This window comes from Entelurus aequoreus, linkage group LG26, assembly GCF_033978785.1.
Source record: "Entelurus aequoreus isolate RoL-2023_Sb linkage group LG26, RoL_Eaeq_v1.1, whole genome shotgun sequence".
NCBI classification, from domain to species: domain Eukaryota; kingdom Metazoa; phylum Chordata; class Actinopteri; order Syngnathiformes; family Syngnathidae; genus Entelurus; species Entelurus aequoreus.
Genome location: NC_084756.1, coordinates 11,965,507 through 11,987,881, shown reverse-complemented (window position 1 = coordinate 11,987,881; position 22,375 = coordinate 11,965,507). Strand labels below are relative to the sequence as shown.

Below are 22,375 nucleotides of genomic sequence, written 5' to 3'. Positions count from 1 at the left end.
AGCGCCAGGTGAGGAAGTCCAAGCTCGGAGGTCCGTGAGCAGGCAGGAAGTCAGGGGCTATAGCGAGGCGTCGGAGGTCCGTGTCCAGGCGGGAGGTCGAGATCCAAGAGGCAGTCAGGGAAGCAGAGGGAACGCAGGAAGACGAGACACACGTTGGAACGGAGGTCTGCTCTTGGAACGACAAGGAGGACACGAGACAATAAATACAACGGGGGAGAAAACACAGAGAGAGCAAGAATGCATATGGCTTACTGTAAAGGATAGGTAGCTATGTTCTGGCCCGGAACGCAGGTCTGCACTGGCTGAAGAAACCCAGGCAGCTCATCAACGACAGGTGTGTAGATTGCTGATTAATTGCAGCCGCTGGCTGCAGTGGGAGATGAGCGCCCGTGGGCGTGTCTCGCTAATTGAGTAATGCGCAGCAACATGCGCTTGCGCAGTGACATCAAATTTCCTACCATCCTGGGGTGCATGAACCCCTCGTTTTTTTTCACTGCAATGACAACATTTTTAGAGTGAATTGTTCTTGTGTTCATAGATTTTGTTGCTAATTCCTGAATTTTGTGGTGGAAATTTGAAGAAACATTGAAGACAATCATCTAAAAATAAAAATAAACATATATTTTTTTCTCCAACAAATATTTTTTTACTTGAATTACATGATGCTTTTTTCATACGCTGAAATTTCCTACTATCGTGGGATGCATGAAGGTCACATTTTTCTCACTCCAATAACATATTCTTACAGTGAACTTGATTAGTTTTTGCCATTTCCATCTTATATCTCAGTTATTTAAAATGAGTGTAAAAGTAATCCTAAAAATAGTATAAATTAGTTTTTACTATTTTACTATATATCTCTGCAATGACCGTCCCTCCATAGATGTCTAGGATTTAATTTTGTCGCTAACGTTCATGTATATTGTGGAGGTTGCCCTCCTGTGGGTTCTTCTGACACAGAGATCCTTCGTTAGCCCGGTAGTCTGAGGTAACATTTATTTTTATTTTCATCAGCAGACTGGTTTTGCTTTCCGGCAAAATGTCTCTTGCTCTCATGTCTCGGCTCACCAGCAACTCCCAACCACATCTCTCGTTCCGGCTGCTGCTAATAAGGGCGACAGGTGATTAGATAACAAGGCCCAGCTGGGCAATCTACTCACCTGCTGCTGTCTTCGAGGCCGGTCCTTGCACACCCCGCTCCGCGGCAGGCCCGCAGGCCACGCCCCCCTCCACATATATATGTTTACATACAGTATGTTGTTAGTGTAGGAAAAAAAATCTACAAATACTATATAATATTTAGCCCCATAATGACAAGGTTAATGTGATCATTTTTAATAGATATAATTTTTTTTGTTAAAACATATTATTAAAACATATAACATAAACATATAACATATCTAAAAACATATTGTAGTAGCTGTTGCAAAACATTTTATACTACCGTGTTTTCTGGACTATAAGGCGCACTTAAAATCTTTTTTTTTTTCTCAAAATTCAACAGTGCATCTTATAAACCGGTGCGCCTTATGTACGGCATTTTTCTGGTTTTGCTTACCGACCTCGAAGCAATTTTATTTGGTACCTGGTGTAATGATAAGTGTGACCAGTAGATGGCAATCACCCATAAGAGATATGTGTAGACAGCACTATGATGGCAATATGACTCAAGTAAACAACACCAACATGTTATATGTTCCATTGAAAATATAGAACATTACACACGGCGCTCAAAAATCTATCGAAACGTTTTAGTACGACTTTGGTTAGCTATGAAGCCTCACCGCTTGATGGATTGTACTGTGCTTCAACATAGGAGTATTATTATGGTGTGTGTATAAGGTAAGACATAGTATCTGCCGTTTTGTTTTGCAATATTAAGCAAAATAAACTTTTCTTTCCTTCTGGTACCTGCTGATATGTATTTGAGATCTGCATAAATCCTGAAAAATTGCACACATCCGCCTTTGTAGTTGATAAGCAACTTCTTATTTTCTATCTTCTTGTTATGTGACATTCATCATCCGCTGTTGCCATTTCTAATATAAAGTAGTGTAAAGTTCTTACTTATATATGTCAGTAAACTCGCCATGAAAGCGCTAAAACATACCGGTGTCGTGAGTTTACATTATTCACCCAATGATCTTTAGTTAATAGAGAGTTCCGGTCTGACGGTTTTTCACGGGACACATTTCCGGCCTTTTTGTTGTTTCCGGATGAGGAGACGCTGCTCCGTTATTGATTGAAGTAAAGTGTGAATGTCATTAAAACAGTTAGCTCCATCTTTTGACACTTCTTCCGCTCCCGTCCTTGCACGCTACACCGCTACAACAAAGATGACGGGGAGATGACGCTGTCGAATGTGAGCCACGTAAATAAGACCGCCCGCAAAACGATGCATCCTGAAGCGACTTGAAGATGATCTGTAAAACATCATCTATGCAACATTTTGACCAAAGAACCACCATTACATGTTATGTAGACCACAAGGAAGTGTTTTCAATTTAGAAAAGAAAAAAAAATGATATGACTCCTTTGATGCGCCTTATAATCAGGTGCGCCTTATATATGAAAAACGTTTTTAAAAAAAATAGACCATTCATCAGCGGTGCACCTTATAATCCGGTGCGCCCTATGTTTACGGAAAATACGGTATTTATTTGACAGCATGTTTTATTTTCTTGGTCCCATTAAAATACAAATCACTTTGTGGTCGTGTTTAAATTGTATTATGTTTTTGCATTCGTTTCACAAATCCATGAAATAAAAAAAAGCACAGAGCTGGCTCTTTGAATACAAATCTTTACCATGTGACTTGAAGGAGAGCTCCATTAACTTGCATTGATTCGTAACCATAATTAGTCTACGCCATGCCAAACATGACATGCTAAAAATAGGGTTTAGCGCGCAGACTAAATCATTAAAACGTAACATAAACGTTTCCGAATGGCTTTTCAAGCGCAGGTGTTGCTTATCAAAAGTGAGGCATTAAGAAACACACATCTCAACATGCCACACACACACTTTTTAGCTTGGAATAATATATGCGGACTGCTGCGTGCTCACTGTCGTGGCGCCCGGGGGATGTATAGGTTGCCGAGCAACGGCGTGGTGTCCTAGAAAAAGTTGCGCGTGTTTGTGCATTTGACTTGTATTGACCCGAGTTTATGGTTTCAGTGCGCTCAAGTCAACAAATATGTTGTTGTTGGAGTCATGTGGACGGCATAAAGCTGGTCTTTGTGTAGCGGTCATATGATCTTACACTTACACTAATATCATACTTTATTTTTATAAATGTTTTTGCTATTTTTTATACAAACATTCATGATTTTAATCGCATATGCTCGCAGTTGCAAGTTGCATTAACTTGAATTTATTCAACAGTCGTTTAGTAGACTAAATAATGAGATTGAAGTGTATTTCTGGTCTTGTCGCCCTCTCCCGGGCAGAAGGACGACAAGGCGTCTTGGGGCGGTATGGCTCGGTTGGTAGAGCGGCCGTGCCAGCAACTTGAGGGTTGCAGGTTCGCTCCCTGCTTCCGCCATCCTAGTCACTGCCGCTGTGTCCTTGGGCAAGACACTTTACCCACCTGCTCCCAGTGCCACCCACACTGGTTTAAATGTAACCTAGATATTGGGTTTCACAATGTAAAGCGCTTTGAGTCACTTGAGAAAAAGCGCTATATAAATGTAATTCACTTCACAATTCACAAGGCAGTGCGGTCGGATCAAAAAAGAGACGTCGGAGACGCTTCGCTGAACAAAACGTTGCTTTATTACAAGCGAGCGTCATTTAACCCTTGTGTAATGTTCATATTGTTGTTACTCAGCCAGCGTTTGTGGGTCTGATGGACCCGTTGCATTTTGTGGCTTTTGATGCCTCACAATCATACACATTTATGTTAAAATACTGAACACATGTTTACCTTATCCCAATAAACATATGTTCAGTATTTTAACATAAAAGTGTTTGATTGCGAGGCATTAAAAGCCACAAAATGCAACGGGTCCATCAGTCCCACAAACGCTGGCTGAGTAACAACGTAATCATACACATTTATGTTAAAATACTGAACACATGTTTACCTTATCCCAATAAACATCTGTTCAGTATTTTAACATAAAAGTGTTTGATTGTGAGGCATTAAAAGCCACAAAATGCAACGGGTCCATCAGACCCACAAACGCTGGCTGAGTAACAACAATATGAACGTTGCATGGAAAATGTATCTGCCAGTTTCTGCATCCCACAGGGTTTCTTCTTTTGTGTTTCTGCACCTGCGGTTCCCACACAAGGTTGCAACATTGTCAACACTGTCTGCTCTCATTTTCTCGCACATTTAACCTTCTGATGTTCTGTGTACTGTCCTCCTCCTGTTTAGGCCTGCTGTGTGTGTGTGTACACAGAACATCAATTTCCACACTTTTATTAGCCCAGTCTATTAAATGAAAACGGGTCCTACAGACCCGAACACCACACAAGGGTTAAACAGTTCTGCAGTACCCGGAGGAATCTAAGTTAAAAAAAAAAAATGAAGGACTCCTAACTTGGAGAAGCTAAACCACCAGTCTTATATGCCTACCTCCTGTCTGTGTGTGTGCTAAGTCAAGAGAGCACATCCTGACCATAAAAGGAGATGTTTGTGTGTGTGTAAGTGTCGGGAAAACAACTGCTTTAAGTCATAACTTCAATGTTGGCGTTGAGCTAGACAGGTAGTCTCCTCTCAAGGATACGGTTATCACTTTTGCATACCGAAGTCCCAATTAAAGTACCCCTGATAGTTACAGACACACTAGGTGTGGTGAAATTACCCTTCTGCATTTAACCCGTCCCCTTGTTTCACCCTGTGGGAGGTGAGGGGAGTAGTGAGCAGCAGGAATAATTTTGGTGATTTAACCCCCAATTCCAACCCTTGATGCTGAGTGCCAAGCAGGGAGGTAATGGGTCCCATTTTTATAGTCTTTGGTATGACTCGGCCAGGGTTTGAACTCACGACCTACCGATCTCAGAGCAGACACTCCAACCACAAGGCCACTGAGTAGGTATTCAATTATTAGGGCCTCTTTCCTACGAGGAGTGATCCAATCCACCCGTGAATATCAAACTATATCTTATCTTATTATGTTCTCAAACCGAAATACCACTATTTACTTTAACTTGGTGGTTTGTTTTCTCCGAGATGAATATGAACATTCACCATATGTAGAACATAATATGAGTTAATTAATTCACATCAAGATCTAAACATTCTGCCTTCACAAAGATAATATTTTTCAGTTTTGATGAACACTTTCAGAGAGGTAACGTTATTTCAAACACCCATCGTAGCGTACTCGCGGTAGGCCAACGGGGGCCACCACCGATTGTGGGCACTGCGTATAGTAAGGGGCGGCCGTGGTTGCAGCATTTTTTCTTCATGGACTTGTTTATGATCCTGCAGTTTTTGCATCATTTTTGATATATACTGCATTTTGACGTTGTATTTGTTTTAAGGTGTTTGAGTGTTTTTTGGTTTTGCACCATTGAGCATTTGTAATAATTTGTAATAAAGGCATGCATACAGAAAATTGGGCGAACTCTGGCTATATTCTTAAGATGATGAAAACCTATTTTTGTTATATTTTTTATATGTGGTTGGTGGAAGTTGCGTCCTCGCAGTCCCACTGTCATACACTATACCGGAGCCAAGCGTGTAGGTTTAACAAGGTTTTAATGACACCGTTGTCAACAAAAGTTTCTCTCTCCTAATAGAACGTGACTTTTCAGCCACGTCTGTATCCTCCTCTCCTCCTGCTCACTGTTAAAGACAACAGACGATTAGATGAACACGTACCGCCTGTGCAATCTAATCATCTGCCAGCTGTGTCTCGCCGTCAACACATGCCACGCCCCCGTCTGATGGCGCTCTGTTTTCAGCACCATGGACAGAGGCGGTGACCTTTACTCCTGCAAGCGCGCTGATCACACTCCCCTTCCACAGTGGTATAAAAAAAAAAATAAGGTCAGAATCGAAAACTACGCCCGGATTTTTCACTTGTAGTGATGGAGTTAAAGACAATGATTGTAGTTTTGATACACTATATTGCCAAAAGTATTTGGCCACCCATCCAAATGATCAGAATTAGGTGTCGTAATCACAAAATTAAGCATTTAGGCATGGAGACGCGTTTTCTGGAGTGATGAATCACGCTTTTCCATCCGGCAATCTGATGGACGAGTCTGGGTTTGGAGGTGGCCAGGAGAACGCTACATTTCGGACTGCAATGTGCCGAGTGTGAAATTTGGTGGAGGAGGAATTATGGTGTGGGGTTGTTTTTCAGGAGTTGGGCTTGGCCCCTTAGTTCCAGTGAAAGGAACTTTGAATGCTCCAGGATACCAAAACATTTTGGACAATTCCATGCTCCCAACCTTCCTCTTCCAACATGACTGTGCACCAGTGCACAAAGCAAGGTCCATAAAGACATGGATGACAGAGTCCGGAGTGGATGAACTTGACTGGCCTGCACGGAGTCCTGACCTGAACCCGATAAAACACCTTTGGGATTAATTAGAACGGAGACTGAGAGCCAGGCCTTCTTGACCAACATCAGTGTGTAACCTCACCAATGCGCTTTTGGAAGAATGGTCGAAAATTACTTTAAAAACACTCCGCAACCTTGTGGACAGCCTTCCCAGAAGAGTTGAAGCTGTAATAGCTGCAAAAGGTGGACCGGTTAGGAATGGGATGGCACTTCAAGTTCATATGTGAGTCAAGGCAGGTGGCCACATACTTTTGGCAATATAGTGTACGTGTTTCTCTCTCGGGGTCTCAGGGCCGATGACTAAGACGTCAGTCCTGTCCTGGTTAATTAAGCAGTGCCACATCTGCTCTTTGTTATTGTTATACACCAGGGGTCGGCAACCCGCGGCTCTAGAGCCGCATGCGGCTCTTTGGCGCCGCCCTAGTGGCTCTCTGGAGCTTTTTCAAAAATGTATGAAAAATGGAAAAAGATGAGCGGAAAAAAATATATTTTTTGTTCTAATGTGGTTTCTGTAGGAGGACAAACATGACACAAACCTCCCTAATTGTTATAAAGCACACTGTTTATATTAAACATGCTTCACTGATTCGAGTATTTGGCGAGCGCCGTTTTGTCCTACTAATTTTGGCGGTCCTTGAACTCACCTTAGCTTGTTTACATGTATAGCTTTCTCCGAATTTCTAGGACGTGTCTTATCCCACTTCTTTTTCTGTCTCATTTTGTCCACCAAACTTTTAACGTTGTGCGTGAATGCACAGAGGTGAGTTTTGTTGATGTTATTGACTTGTGTGGAGTGCTAATCAGACATATTTGGTCACTGAATGACTGCAAGCTAATCGATGCTAACATGCTATTTAGGCTAGCTATATGTACATATTGCATCATTATGCCTCATTTGTAGCTATATTTGAGCTCATTTAGTTTCTTTTAAGTCCTCTTAATTCAATTGATATCTCATGACACAGTGAGACACACAATCTGTATGTAATATGGCTTTTAATTTTTTGCGGCTCCAGACAGATTTGTTTTTGAATTTTTGGTCCCAATATGGCTCTTTCAACATTTTGGGTTGCCGACCCCTGTTATACACAATCCTATATGCACAAGCCTGTGGGTATTTTATGATGTGCATACCTAAGTTTGATTCGTAGTATTTTGCACAGAACATAATTGGTGGTGTTTGTTTCCCTGTCACAGAAATCGACGAGGACCGTCTGCCTAACCAGTTGTACAAGGTACAGTACTCTTCTTCTTCATACACACAGCATTACAATCGTCCTTTATCAACTTTGTTGTGTCATGGCAGGCAGCTTTGTTGAACTCCCCCCGCCAGCGGCGGAAAGGACAAAAGGGAACGCCGACAATGAAGGGTTAGTGACGTCTGCACTACAGCGTTGAATTACTCCAAGCGGTAACCACGGCGACGGCATGGTTACTTCATCACTGTGCCGTTATTAGTGACGCCAATCTCTTCCCATGCATGCATTTGTGTAATTATGTAAATAATTCCTGCTGGATTTCTAAGGGCACGGTCAAATGAGTGACATCGTCATCCCTAAGTTATGGCTTGTATTTCGCACAGTGCACTACTTAAAGGCCTACTGAAATGAAATGTTCTTATTCAAATGGGGATAGCAGATCCATTCTATGTGTCATACTTGATCATTTCGCGATATTACCATATTTTTGCTGAAAGGATTTAGTAGAGAACATCAACGATAAAGTTCGCATGACGTCACAGGTTGAAGGGCTCCTCACATTTCCCCATTGTTTACACCAGCAGCGAGAGAGATTCGGACAGAGAAAGCGACGATTACCCCATTCATTTAATTGAGGATGAAAGATTTGTGGATGAGGAACATGAGAGTGAAGGACTAGAGTGCAGTGCAGGACGTATCTTTTTTCGCTCTGACCGTAACTTAGGTACAAGGGCTCATTGGATTCCACACTCTCTCCTTTTTCTATTGTGGATCACGGATTTGTATTTTAAACCACCTCGGATACTATATCCTCTTGAAAATGAGAGTCGAGAACGCGAAATGGACATTCACAGTGACTTTTATCTCCACGACAAATACATCGGCGAAGCCCTATAGCTACGGAGCTAACGTGATAGCATCGTGCTTAAATGCAGATAGAAACAAAATAAATAAGCCCCTGACTGGAAGGATAGACAGAAGATCAACAATACTACCAAACTCTGGACCTGTAACCACACGGTTAATGCTGTACCGCCTGGCGAAGCCTAGCAATGCTGTTGCTAACGAAGCCATTGAAGCTAACTTAGCTAGGGACCTCGACAGAGCTATGCTAAAAACATTAGCTCTCCACCTACGCCAGCCCTCATCTGCTCATCAACACCCGGGCTCAACTTCGTTCCAGCGATCGACGGCGCAACGAAGGACTTCACCCGATCATCGATGCGGTCGGCGGCTAGCGTCGGACAGCGCGTCTGCTATCCAACTCAAAGTCCTCCTGGTTGTGTTGCTGCAGCCAGCCGCTAATACACCGATCCCACCTACAGCTTTCTTCTTTGCAGTCTCCATTGTTCATTAAACAAATTGCAAAAGATTCACCAACACAGATGTCCAGAATACTGTGGAATTTTGCGATGAAAACAGAGCTGTTTGTATTGGGATACAATGTGTCCGAATACTTACGCTTCAACCATCGACGTCACGCGCAAACGTCATCATACCTAAACGTTTTCAACCGGAAGTTTCCCGGGAAATTTAAAATTGCACTTTATAAGTTAACCCGGCCGTATTGGCATGTGTAGCAATTTTAAGATTTCATCGTTGATATATAAACTATCAGACTTCGTGGTCGGTAGTGGTGGGTTTCAGTAGGCCTTTAAGTGACAAAGTCCAGTCTTTCGGGTGGAATTTCAGGTTATTGACGATGTTGCGGAAGGCAACATGTCTGAAAAGGAATAGGAAGAAGCAGAGCTTATTTCAAGAGAAAGTAAAGGATGATGAATGTGTGATTCTTAAGTTAATAGATAGTCTTTGTAAATTCGTTTCAAAATACAGTGGAACCTCGATTTATAAACGCCTATATGTACAAAGTTTTCCATTTATGAACTAATTAAAAGTATGCTCTGGTGCACAAACCTTGTCTCAATATACACTATATTGCCAAAATGATCAGAATGATGGGGTGGGGTTGTTTTTCTGGAGCTGGGCTTTGCCCCTTAGTTCCAGTCAAAGGAACTTTGAATGTTCCAGGATACCAGAACATTTTGGACAATTCCATGCTCCCAACCTTGTGGGAACAGTTTGGAGCGGGCCCCTTCCTCTTCCAAACATGACAAGGTCCATAAAGACATGGATGACAGAGTCTGGTGTGGATGAACTTGACTGGCCTGCACAGAGTCCTGACCTGAACCCGATAGAACACCTTTGGGATGAATTAGAACAGAGTCTGAGAGCCAGGCCTTCTCCACCAACATCAGTGTGTGACCTAACCAATGCGCTTTTGGAAGAATGGTGGAAAATTCCTATAAACACACTCCGCAACCTTGTGGACAGCCTTCCCTGAAGAGTTGACGCTGTAATAGCTGCAAAATTTGGACCGACATCATATTGAACCCTATGGGTTAGGAATGGGATGGCACTTCAAGTTCATATGTGAGTCAAGGCAGGTGGCCAAATACTTTTGGCAGTAAAGTGTACGAACGTTCCACCCATCCATTGTGTGCCTGCAGGCCAGCCATTTTGTGCCCATCGGGGCGGGCTAATAAATCCGCTGGTGCGAAACCGCACCAAACTGTGACAATAGTATTACACTTATTAACTGTAAGACCACACTGAATGCAAAACAACCCATCTTTGTCAATATAATGTTACCGTTTAATTTATATTTTTTCATCAGCATCTCTTGTTTACTCACTTTCCAAACGTTTGACGTCATATGTGGTCTAAAATGCTGTAATTTCAATCCGAAATGTTTCTGCATTTCATATTTTACAAACACCCCTGAAAATTCCTTGCTACCAACCAATTGTACTCTCCAATATTGATGCATTTCCTTCCGTGTACCTGCCTGCTCGCAGAGCTGCAGTTCATGGTAGAGCATCACTTGTGCAGGCAGCAGCACGGAGGAAGCGACGAGTGCTCCTCCGAGAGTTGTCTGTCGGACCGGCCCAGCCCCGACACCTTTGCAGTTGGGGAGGAGCTTCCGTGTGACGACGAAGCCACGGCTGAAGCCTTTGAGAAGCTGCGCTGCCAAATGGAAGGTAGGTTTGGAACTGGCATGATATCAAGGCGCACGTGAAATCCTTTCATTTTCTCAAAACTCAAAAGTGCGCCTTATAACCCCTGTGCGCCTAATGTATGGAATCATTTTGGTTGTGCTTACTGACCTCGAAGCTATTTTATTTGGTACATGGTGTAATGATAAGTGTGACCAGTAGATGACAGTCACACATAAGAGATGTGTGTAGACTGAAATATGACTCAAATAAACACTAACATTTTATATGTTCCATTGAAAATATGGACCATTACACATGGTTCTCAAAAATATATCAAAATGTTTTAGTACGACTTTGGTAAGTTATGAAGCCGCACCGCTTGATGGATTAAACTGTGCTTCAAAATACGAGTATTATTATGGTGTGTGTATAAGGTAAGACATATTATCTGGCGTTTTGTTTCGCAATATTATGCGAAAGCAACTTTTCTTACTTTCTGGTACCTGCTGATCTGTATTAAAAAATTGCGAACTTCCGCCTTTATAGTCCGTAGTCGATAAGCTTCTTCTTTTTCTCTATCTTCTTGTTATGGGACATTCATCCTCCTCTGTTGCCATTTCTAATATACAGTAGCGTAAAGTTCTTACTTATATCTGTCAGTAAACTTGCCATGAAAGCACTAAAACATAGTTTGCATAATTCACCCAAGGAACTTTAGTTATTAGAGAGTTCCGGTCGGACGTTTTTTCACGGGACACATTTCCGGTGTGGTTGTTTCCGGATGAGGAGATGCTGCTCCGTTATTGATTGAAGTAAAGTCTGAATGTCATTAAAACAGTTAGCGACATCTTTTGACACTTCTTCCACTCCCGTCCTTGCACGCTACACCGCTACAACAAAGATGACGGGGAGAAGACGCTGTCGAAGGTGAGCCACGTAAATAAGAACGCCCATAAAACGGCGCTTTCGGAAGCAACTGTCAGAAAGCGACTTGAAGATGATCTGTAAAACATCATCTATGCAACATTTTGACCAAATAACCACCATTATATGTTATGTAGACCACAAGGAAGTATTTTACATTTAGAAAAAAAAAAATAATAATATGACTCCTGTAATGCGCCCTATAATCCGGTGTGCCCTACGGTCCGGAAAATACGGTATTGATTTGACAGCACGTTTTATTTTCTTGGTCACTTTAAAATAAAAATCATTTTGTGGTCGTCTTTAGTTTGCATTTGTGGGGATGTTTTTGCACTCGTGTCACAAATCCATTAAATAAAAAAAAGCACAGAGCTCGCTATTTGAATACAAATCTTTACCATTTGACTTGAAGGAGAGCTCCATTAACTTGCATTGATTCGTAACCATAAATAGTCTACACCGTGCCAAACTTGACGTGCTAAAAATAGGGTTTAGCACGCAGACTAAATCATTAAAGGGGGGGGTTACCCACATTAAAAGGGGGGGGTACCCACATATGCGGTCCTCTCCAAGGTTTCTCATAGTCATTCACATCGACGTCCCACTGGGGTGAGTTTTTCCTTGTCCGTATGTGGGCTCTGTACCGAGGATGTCGTTGTGGCTTGTGCAGCCCTTTGAGACACTTGTGATTTAGGGCTATACACTACCGTTCAAAAGTTTGGGGTCACATTGAAATGTCCTTATTTTTGAAGGAAAAGTACTTTTCAATGAAGATAACTTTAAACTAGTCTTAACTTTAAAGAAATACACTCTATACATTGCTAATGTGGTAAATGACTATTCTAGCTGCAAATGTCTGGTTTTTGGTGCAATATCTACATAGGTGTATAGAGGCCTATTTCCAGCAACTATCACTCCAGTGTTCTAATGGTACAATGTGTTTGCTCATTGGCTCAGAAGGCTAATTGATGATTAGAAATCCCTTGTGCAATCATGTTCTCACATCTGAAAACAGTTTAGCTCGTTACAGAAGCTACAAAACTGACCTTCCTTTGAGCAGATTGAGTTTCTGGAGCATCACATTTGTGGGGTCAATTAAACGCTCAAAATGGCCAGAAAAAGAGAACTTTCATCTGAAACTCGACAGTCTATTCTTGTTCTTAGAAATGAAGGCTATTCCACAAAATTGTTTGGGTGACCCCAAACTTTTGAATGCTAGTGTATAAATAAACATTGATTGATTGATTGAAACATACTATAAATGTTTCCGAATGGCTTTTCAAGCACACAAAAGGGCGCATTCAGAAGCGGTTGTCATAAAGCGGCTTGAAGATTATCTGTAAAACATCATCTATGCCAGTGCTTTTCAACCAATAATGTAATTTATATGAATATTTTGTAATTTCACTTAATTGGGTTAAAAATATTTTTTGCAAACCGGTAATTATAATCTGCAAAAAATGTGCCGTTGTTGAGTGTCTGTGCTGTCTGGAGCTCGGCAGTGTAACCGTGTAATACTCTTCCATATCAGTAGGTGGCAGCAGTTAGTTAATTGCTTTGTAGATGTCGGGAACAACGACGATGGTTTGTCATGATCACAATATGCAGACGACAGCTGTAGGCAGTGTGCAGGTAAAAAGGTGTTTAATGCTTAAACCAAAAATAAACAAAAGGTGAGTGCCCCTAAGAAAAGGCATTGAAGCTTAGGGAAGGCTATGCAGAACGAAACTAAAACTGAACTGGCAGCAAAGTAAACAAAACCAGAATGCTGGACGACAGCAAAGACTTACTGTGGAGCAAAGACGGTGTCCACAAAGTACATCCGAACATGACATGACAATCAACAATGATAAAAACAACTTAAATAGTCTTGATTGCTAAAAACAAAGCAGGTGTGGGGAATAGCGGTCAAGGAAGACATGAAACTGCTACAGGAAAATACCAACAAAAGAGGAAAAGCCACCAAAATAGGAGCGCACTACACACAGGAAAACAGCAAACAACTCAAAATAAATCACGGCGTGATGTGACAGGTGGTGACAGTACACCTACTTTGAGACAAGAGCTATAGTGATGCATGCTTGGTTATGGTTTAAAGTCATATCCAACAATTGCGACAACGACTTTTTACTGTCAATATCGGCTGCTGAGTTTAATTTTTTTAATGTTTTCTGCTGGTGGTGTGCCCCTGGATTTTTTCAATTAAAAAAATGTGTCTTGGCTCAAAAAAAGGTTGAAAAGCATTGGTCTATCTATGCAACATGTTGACCAAAGAACCACCATTACATATTATGTAGACCACAAGGAAGTATTTTACATTTAGAAAAAAGTAAATACAAATATGACTCTGTGGGGGGGCGTGGCCTGAGGACCTGCAGCGAAGCTGGGTGTGTCAGGACCGGCTTAGAGATTAGTGACAGGTGCGTAGATGACACAGCTGTGAGTATATGTCTGATCACCTGTCGCTCTGTTAAAGGCAGCAGTCGGGAAGGAGAAGGGATTGTTGATGGTGGAGAACGAGCGAGATAAACTTTTAACATGGCTGAAAAGCACAAGAAGGACAACTTATTGCAAAATAAATCATTGTTCACAAAGATGAACACGGCTGTCATGTCCGTCATTGGTTTTCCAGAGAATCCGGAAGAGCAAGACCTCCACAGACTCCTTTAATGCGCCTTATAATCCGGTGCACCTTTTGTATGAAAAAGAAGATAACAACTTGTCTTTTATTAGTAAGTAAACAAACAAAGGCTCCTAATTAGTCTGCTGACATATGCAGTAACATATTGTGTCATTTATCTACCTATTATTTTGTCAACATTATTAAGGACAAGTGGTAGAAAATTAATTATTAATCTACTTGTTCATTTACTGTTAATATCTGCTTACTTTCTCTTTTAACATGTTCTATCTACACTTCTGTTAAAATGTAATAATCACTTATTCTTCTGCTATTTGATACTTTACATTAGTTTTGGATGATACCACACATTTGGGTATCAATCCGATACCAAGTCGTTACAGGATCATACATTGGTCATATTCAAAGTCCTCATGTGTCCAGGGACATATTTACTGAGTTTATAAAAATAATACAATCTTTAAAAAAATGAAAGAAGATGTTGTGATGCCAAAAAATATTGCGTAATCATAATAGTATTGACTAGATACGCGCCTGTACTTGGTATCATTACAGTGGATGTCAGGTGTAGATCCACCCATGTCGTTTGTTTACATTGTGACGCCGGTGAGCTATGGTGTGTAGTGAAGCATGTTTAGCTATTTTTCGTGGATTAGTGATTTACAAGTAGCTAAAACACTGCCGAATGGGGCTGGACTTTAGCCGCTAGCTAGCTAGCCATGTCTTAAAGCACCTTTTCCTGAGGGTGTTTCAGTGTTATAACGTCACCTTTATCTTTAGTTTTTAAGCCAAAATGCGTTCCTGCAAAAAAAATAGACCATTCATCGGCAGTGCGCCTTATAATCCGGTACTCCCAATTGTCCGGAAAATACGGAAAATCGGATCAGGTCTTGAAATTGGATCAGATCCGAGGCCGAAAAACGTTGATCGGCACATTTTTAGATATAGTAAATATTCATCCTTTTTTTAGGTTAAAAAAACCCAACAACCTGCCTGCAGAATTTGAACCGGCTTCCTTCGATATATAAATGGTTTTAAGAGTACAATCGATGACTCCAAAGGTCCAAAATAAGCACTTTTTGTCCTTGGCTTCAGATAGTTCATCTTAAATGTGTGTGCACATAATGCATCTGCACAAAGACCGTGTCCTTGCTGTCGTGACAGGGAGCAGACGATAGACCGCCAAGTAATGGACTTTAATAGCAGGTCACTTGATGGTCATGTGGTGCAGCACACACTAATATTGGCATCAACCGGCTTCCTCTCTGCATGCTATATGCAACATAGTGGTTAGCAGTGCAGTATCTCCCCTTGAAGACTCAGCAGGAGTAAACAACGTGCAACTATAAATGTCAGCCGCCATTGATCACGTCCGCTAATCTGCATCTAATGGCCGCTGTTTGACTGGTCAATATCTTCACTCGCATTATTTTGTCTTCTGCTCAGAGTTCTCGAGGGAGAGTCTGTCAGACGTGGCTGGCAGCGGCGGATTAGAGCTCCCCCTTCCTAAGGACGATGATAAATGCTCCAGCCCTGCTCTCTCGGATCCGTCAGCGCAACTAAACAACGCACAAGCAGGTAAATGAGAAGCAAGGTATATTCCCCTTGGGGGGGCGCAGCTTTGCTGTCAGGTTCAAACACTGATGACATCTATTAAACAGACAAGAAGCAAGGAATCACGCATAGACAGAGTTTAATTTGGCACAAAGGAAATTTCATAATTTTTGGAAGCTCATCTTGCATTTGACATTGTTTATAAGGTTAGGCGCGATAAGTGTTCAACTTCAGCCTAAACCCTTTCGGTCTGCAACATTTTCAACTTATGAATGTACAACTGTTTGTTTATGTAGAACTGTTTGTTTATTTTGTTGACCACTGACCGAAGAAATAATAATAAACTAAACTAAACTCAATGAGGAGAAACGTTTTGGGCTGTACTCTTCAGTTACAGATTCAACCTACGCTCTTAGGTACAGCCCACGTGCTTCTCTATTTATTTGTGAAGTTCCTGGTTACATCACTGAGGCTGCTTCTGAAGGAAGGGGGGGGGGGGTCATTTCAGCAGCCCCAGTTAGACACAATATATGATTATTCAGAAATGCAAACGTGCTGACACTCGTGGTATCGCCTTGTCTCTGCTTTGTCTGCGTCATGGTACTCAATGTTCGGCCTTGGCAGTCAGCAGGCCGAGTCTGGACACAAACACTGATACGAGACGACTCGCAATCTTTTGGATTGACAGTTGTCCCTTTGCACGGATCGAAAAGTACAACTTCGGCACAATTGATGATAACTATAGCAACGGCCCTTAAGCATAAGAGTTGTGTGATAGTTTATACATAATTATTCTAACAGCAAATGACCATGCACCGTATTTTTTTAAACAGCATTGTTGCGTGAAATCTGATAGTTCACTGTTTTAAATACTGTACTATAGGCCCTGAATATAAGATGACACCCCTTTTTTAAAGAAAGAGAACATCATTTTTTTGTGGAAGGTTTTCTCATCATCCATAAAAGCAAGTGGCGCAATAACACATGACTCTATTGTGTGCCTACTAAATAGTGAAAAACTGATTGCAAGAGGGGGATAAAAATGCAGTTTAATTTAATTTCATTTAATTTTTATTCATCCCCTTCATTGATGTGCATCTTTGATCGATAGACAATTATACCACAATTATTCAATTATACATTTACACACCAATGCCTGAGAAGGAGCAGGATGAAGATAAATCTTATATTTTCCTGCCCCCTTCAACATAAAAGGTAGTCTTACTTAATGATATCATATAAACCAACAATTACATCCAAATATAACGAAAACAAACAAAAAAACACACAAAAAACACAACAAGTGCAAAACTTCATAAAGTACAAACTGAACAAAAAAAACAAAATAAGTAATATACACGTCATGGTAATATACACGTCCCCCCCCCCTCCCCCCCTATTTTATTCAGAAGTTCCCTAGTTACATCGCTGAGGCTGCTTCAAAGGGAGGGGTCACATATTATGCTAGCAGCTCCAGTAGACACAATACGTGATTATTCAGAATGGAAATGTGCTGAGCCTTGTGATTTTGCCCTGTCTCTGCTTTGTCTGCCCGACGTTGCCTTATCTTCGTTGAGGTACTTGAGGTCCGTCCTTGGCTGTTAACAGGCTGAAAAACAGAAACAGCTGCGGTGAGGCAACCCCTAACTTGCAGTGGAAGATAACAAGTTATGTGCCTTTGCAAGAAAGAAAGAGTACAGCTTGAGCACATTAAATAATGACTACAGCAACGGCCTTTAAGCATAAGAGTTGTGTGATAACTTATATATAATTATTCTAACAGACAGACATGGGCAATTATCGGCAAAAATGTGCACTGTAAACCCGAATAAGTAAGGAGAATAGAAATAAAAAGTGAGGCAATCAGATGCCACATATTTTTTGAGTTCATAAACTCAAATATTTGAGTATATCAGATCGTAAATATTTGGAGTTTATGTTAAATGTACTTTTAAACTATAATTGAATTGAACTTACCAATTAAGCCAACACAAAAATGTTCCTCCTCGTGTCTGCTGCCTGAAGAGAAAGTGCACGCAAATGCTAAAAAATAAAAGCACTTCCTCTGTGTGTGTGTGTGTGAAAAATAAAAGCACTTCCTCTGTGTGTGTGTGTGTGTGTGTGTGTGTGTGTGTGTGTGTGTGTGTGTGTGTGTGTGTGTGTGTGTGTGCGCTCATGCATGTGATAATTTATATAAACATACACACACACAGAGTATAATAACAATACAAATCTAAAATGCGATTGATTCATTCTTAATTTATTCTTGATTCGATTTAATGATTTGTTCTTTCAAAATAAGACACATTTATGTTTAATCCAATGAGTTTTAAGTACCTGAGTTAATTATTTTAAGTAGCAGTTACATAATGTGCAAACAAGTTAATATTAATTAAAAATAACAAGTTTAATAAACTTAAAAAGAAGGAAAATGTTACTCACACTCAACATTTTTAAGTAAGTACAACTTTTAACAACTTTTGAAGTTTACACTACTTATTCTAATTAATTATTTTGAGCATTTTGAGCATTCGGCCCCCAGACATGTCTGGTGGCCGATGTGTGTGTTTTATTCATATAGTGTATACATACAGTATATACAGTATATCTATCTATCTATATATATATATATATATATATATATATATATATATATATATATATATATATATATATATATATATATATATATATATATATACAATGAAAAAAAATATAAACGCAACACTTTTGTTTTTGCTCCCATTTTTTAAGAGTTGAACTCAAACATCTAAAACGTGTGCTATATACACAAAATATCTATTCCTCTCAAATATTGTTTACAAATCTGTCTAAACCTGGGTTAGTGAGCATTTCTTCTTTGCCAAAAAACATATCAAGATGCTGATCAAACATTGTGATTATTGCACAGGTGTGCCTCAGGCTGCCCCACAATAAAAGGCCACTGTGAAATGCGGCACAATGCCGCAGATGTCACAAGTTTTGAGGGCGCGTGCAGTTGGCATGCTGACTGCAAGAATGTCAACCAGAGCTGTTGCCCGTGAATTTAATGTTCATTTCTTTAACATAAGCCGTCTCCAAAAGCGTTTCAGATAATTTGGCAGTACATCCAACCGGCCTCACAACCGCAGACCACGTGTAACCACACCCACAGATCCAGATAATAAAAATCCATATAATATCACTTTTCTGCAGAACAGAATTTTCTTGTAGAAATCTGCTTCCTTGTCCCTCCCTGAAACTTACGTCTCAGGTTGACTGCTGTAAATGAACCCCAACGTCTTTGTTTCTTGACTCGTCTGCTTGGAGCTGCTCTTACGCAGAATACCGTAATAAACCTGTAAATCACTTTAAAGCACAAATTCCAACCATTGAAATGCTCTCTATAGTTCAAGACTTACGCTAAGTTGGAAAATGCACTGTTTCGATGGTAAAGGTTTAAGAAAATATATATATATATATTTTTTTTTTTCATGTACAAACTTCTAAACTAAATGTTTCAAATTTGCTATATGATCAATAAAACTGTGATGAAAACCGATTAGATCAGTTCAACTGATTGTCCAATTTTGTAACTTTATCATTCAGGTATAAATGAAGATCCAATTCTAAATTATTTGTTTGACATTGTCTTACTTCTACTAAAATATGATTATTTCAAGGACTAATTCCGTAACTGTCCGTCAGTCAGTCACTGCTGCATTATAAATAATATCAAAACCGATACCGTGCGAAAATGTACATGTTTATGAGTGCTAGTGAAGTGAATTATATTTATATAGCGCTTTTCTCTAGTGACTCAAAGTGCTTTACATTATGAAACCCAATATCTAAGCTACATTGTTTTAAACCAGTGTGGGTGGCACTGGGAGCAGGTGGGTGAAGTGTCTTGCCCAAGGACACAACGGAAGTGACTAGGATTGCAGAAGCGGGAATCAAACCTGGAACCCTCAAGTCGCTGGTACGGCCTCTCTACCAACCGAGCTATACCGCCCCAGTGCTAGCGCTACAACAATTAGGCAATGTCGATTATAAAAACATTTCAATTGATAAACTAAATACTTTGAACAGCAAAGTAAAAGTGATTTATCAAAAAATTTATCTTTTGTTTAATGCCTCTGAATTTACTACAATATTTTTGTGGAAGCTCTCTTCCAGTGGCACCAAGCATCTCCAGGCGAGCCCGTTTCCTTGTTCCAAAGACAGTTTTTTTTCGCATGCAACCATGCAGGGATTGCTTTCCGGCAATATATACTTGGACTTTTCAGTCCGGCGTCTCTCTGTACGTGTCTTTTTCTGGCTCCCACTCCAACAACGTCTCACCTCCCGGTTTGCTGCTTATACAGAGCGACAGGTGATTAGATAACAAGGCCCAGGTGGGCCATCTACGCACCTGTCGCTGACTTCGAGGACGGTCCTGGCACACCCCGCCTCGCTGCAGGCCCGCAAGCCACGCCCCCCTCCACAATTTAAAAAAAAAAAAATTTAAGTCAAGTTGCAGAATTAATCAGCGGATCATTAGCAATAATCATTTGACTCGACGACTAATCGATGATTAATCACTGACTAATCGACTAAGAAAAAAATGCAGCTCCAGTGAGTTTTTTAATAATTTAAAATTGTTTTTAATTTGTCTCAATTTGGTAATTGTCTTATTTCACATACACAAAAACTAAGTGGTAAAATAAGTCCTTTCAATAGTTTTCATGCATAAGAATTCAATTAAAAGTCGGGCTAGGAGAGCTACAAAAATCACAACCAAGACATACCTCCTTTAAAAGTCTGAGGGAGTTAAAGGAACATGTGGCACCATGGCAACAATGGAAAGTTGATACGCATTCACAGTGGTCGTAACGTGGTTGAATGTGGGAATATCCACTCTGCTGTGTTTGACACCACTTTCAAGAATGTACAACAATTCTTCTCAAAAAAAGAGGAGAAATATAATCTTAGAGAAAAATGTAATTTAAAACATTTGTATGCACGTACAACACTTAAGACCTCCAGTGCATCAGTATGTGGAATTTAATGATGGAATGGATTAAGCAAATAAATCAAATAATGTACTAATATGATCTACTTCAAGAAACTCTTCAAACTTAAAGTGTTTACAAAGTACAAAGAAGAATAACCATGATTAAACATTCTGCTTTTATTTCATCCATCTATTCATTTTAAAAATAATCCTACTCATCCCACCATATGAAATGTAACTTACTTCACCGAGTATTATTTATTTATTTATTTATTTTTATTGTGATCACTTATGGAGTATATTGTGAATAAATTGAGAACAAGAAGTGAACAAAAGTTTTAGCAACTGTTATGTAAAAGAAAAGGGGTAGAATTAAATATACCCCAAAAAATGTGAGCATATTACACCAATTCTTAAATCCTTACATTGGCTCCCTGTACATCAGAGAATTGATTTCGAAATCCTCCTGCTCACATATAAATCACTACATGGTCTGGGGCCGAAGTATATCACCGATATGCTCCCACTATAAAAGCCCTCTAGATCACTAAGATCTTCTGAAACCAATCTGTTAGCGGTTCCAAGAGTAAACTCAAATCAAGGGAGCGCATCATTCAGTCACTATGCAACACATAGCTGGAATAAACTTCCTGAAGATGTCAGACTTTCCCCAACTCTGACTACTTTTAAAACTAGACTGAACAATTGTATGTTCACCTTAGCTTTTAGCAAAATCTTTTAATCTTTTAACTTTTAACGTCTGCACTGTTTTTAGTTTTTATTGTCTGCATTTTAATTTTAACTTTGCTTTTATTTTATTTCATTTCACTTTGTTGTCCCACATGTTGTGCTGTAAAGCACTTTGAGTCTGCCTTGTGTGTGAAAAGTTATATACAAATAAAGTTGCCTTGCCTTGCTTCTTCCTACTCCTTTTCGAACATGTTGAATAGAGAAACTGGAAATTGTGATGTATCATGTTGTATGCATAAATGTTCGAAATAAACTCAAACTCAACTCAACCTGTTTTAATTAATTTTAAAGTCAACATGCATTGTTTCTCTTTTTGTCTTTGGACGGCAAACAACAAAGACGCTGAATCGACAGTTGAAATAAATGCTGCACACGCACATTGACTAATTGTGCCTGGCAGTCCGGCTTTATTGAAGGGTGGTATTGTGTGTTTTACAGGCACAAAAGCAGCAACATGCATCACCAGGCAACCCGCCGATGAGAAGACAAAGTCAATCGGCTCGGAGACAGAAATATGAATGGAAAATTATAATTGTTTTGTGTGCATCACAATGCTGCTCCTTCTTCCCAGCCAGCGCGACAGAAGATTGTGCGTGCACTTTCACTTTTTAGCCACATCAGGACACTCCTCGGGGCCTCTGTTACCAGCTGCAAAACAACATTTTGTGCCCTCAAAAAATCATTTTCTCAGTTTATATCTTCTATTCTTCTCAACATATACTGGAAAATCCTGTGTTTGAAACCAGTTGCGATGTGCTAGAAAGTCAATGAGGAGTAACTTACGCAATTTTAATCAAGCGCCATGTTGGTTTTAT

General features: G+C 40.2%; 1 protein-coding gene across 1 annotated transcript in view; it reads left to right on the top strand.

The window, feature by feature from the left end:
- LOC133643188 (protein phosphatase 1 regulatory subunit 1A-like) overlaps positions 1-22,375 on the top strand; it is a 71,505-nt gene that overhangs the window by 48,900 nt on the left and 230 nt on the right. The window contains exons 3-7 of the mRNA XM_062037612.1: positions 7,719-7,756; positions 7,828-7,891; positions 10,576-10,758; positions 15,728-15,859; positions 21,999-22,375. The exon at positions 21,999-22,375 is cut by the window's right edge and continues 230 nt beyond it. Of these exons, the coding sequence (XP_061893596.1) occupies positions 7,719-7,756; positions 7,828-7,891; positions 10,576-10,758; positions 15,728-15,859; positions 21,999-22,078 (497 nt within the window). The 3' untranslated portion in view covers positions 22,079-22,375. The remainder of the gene's footprint in view (positions 1-7,718; positions 7,757-7,827; positions 7,892-10,575; positions 10,759-15,727; positions 15,860-21,998) is intronic.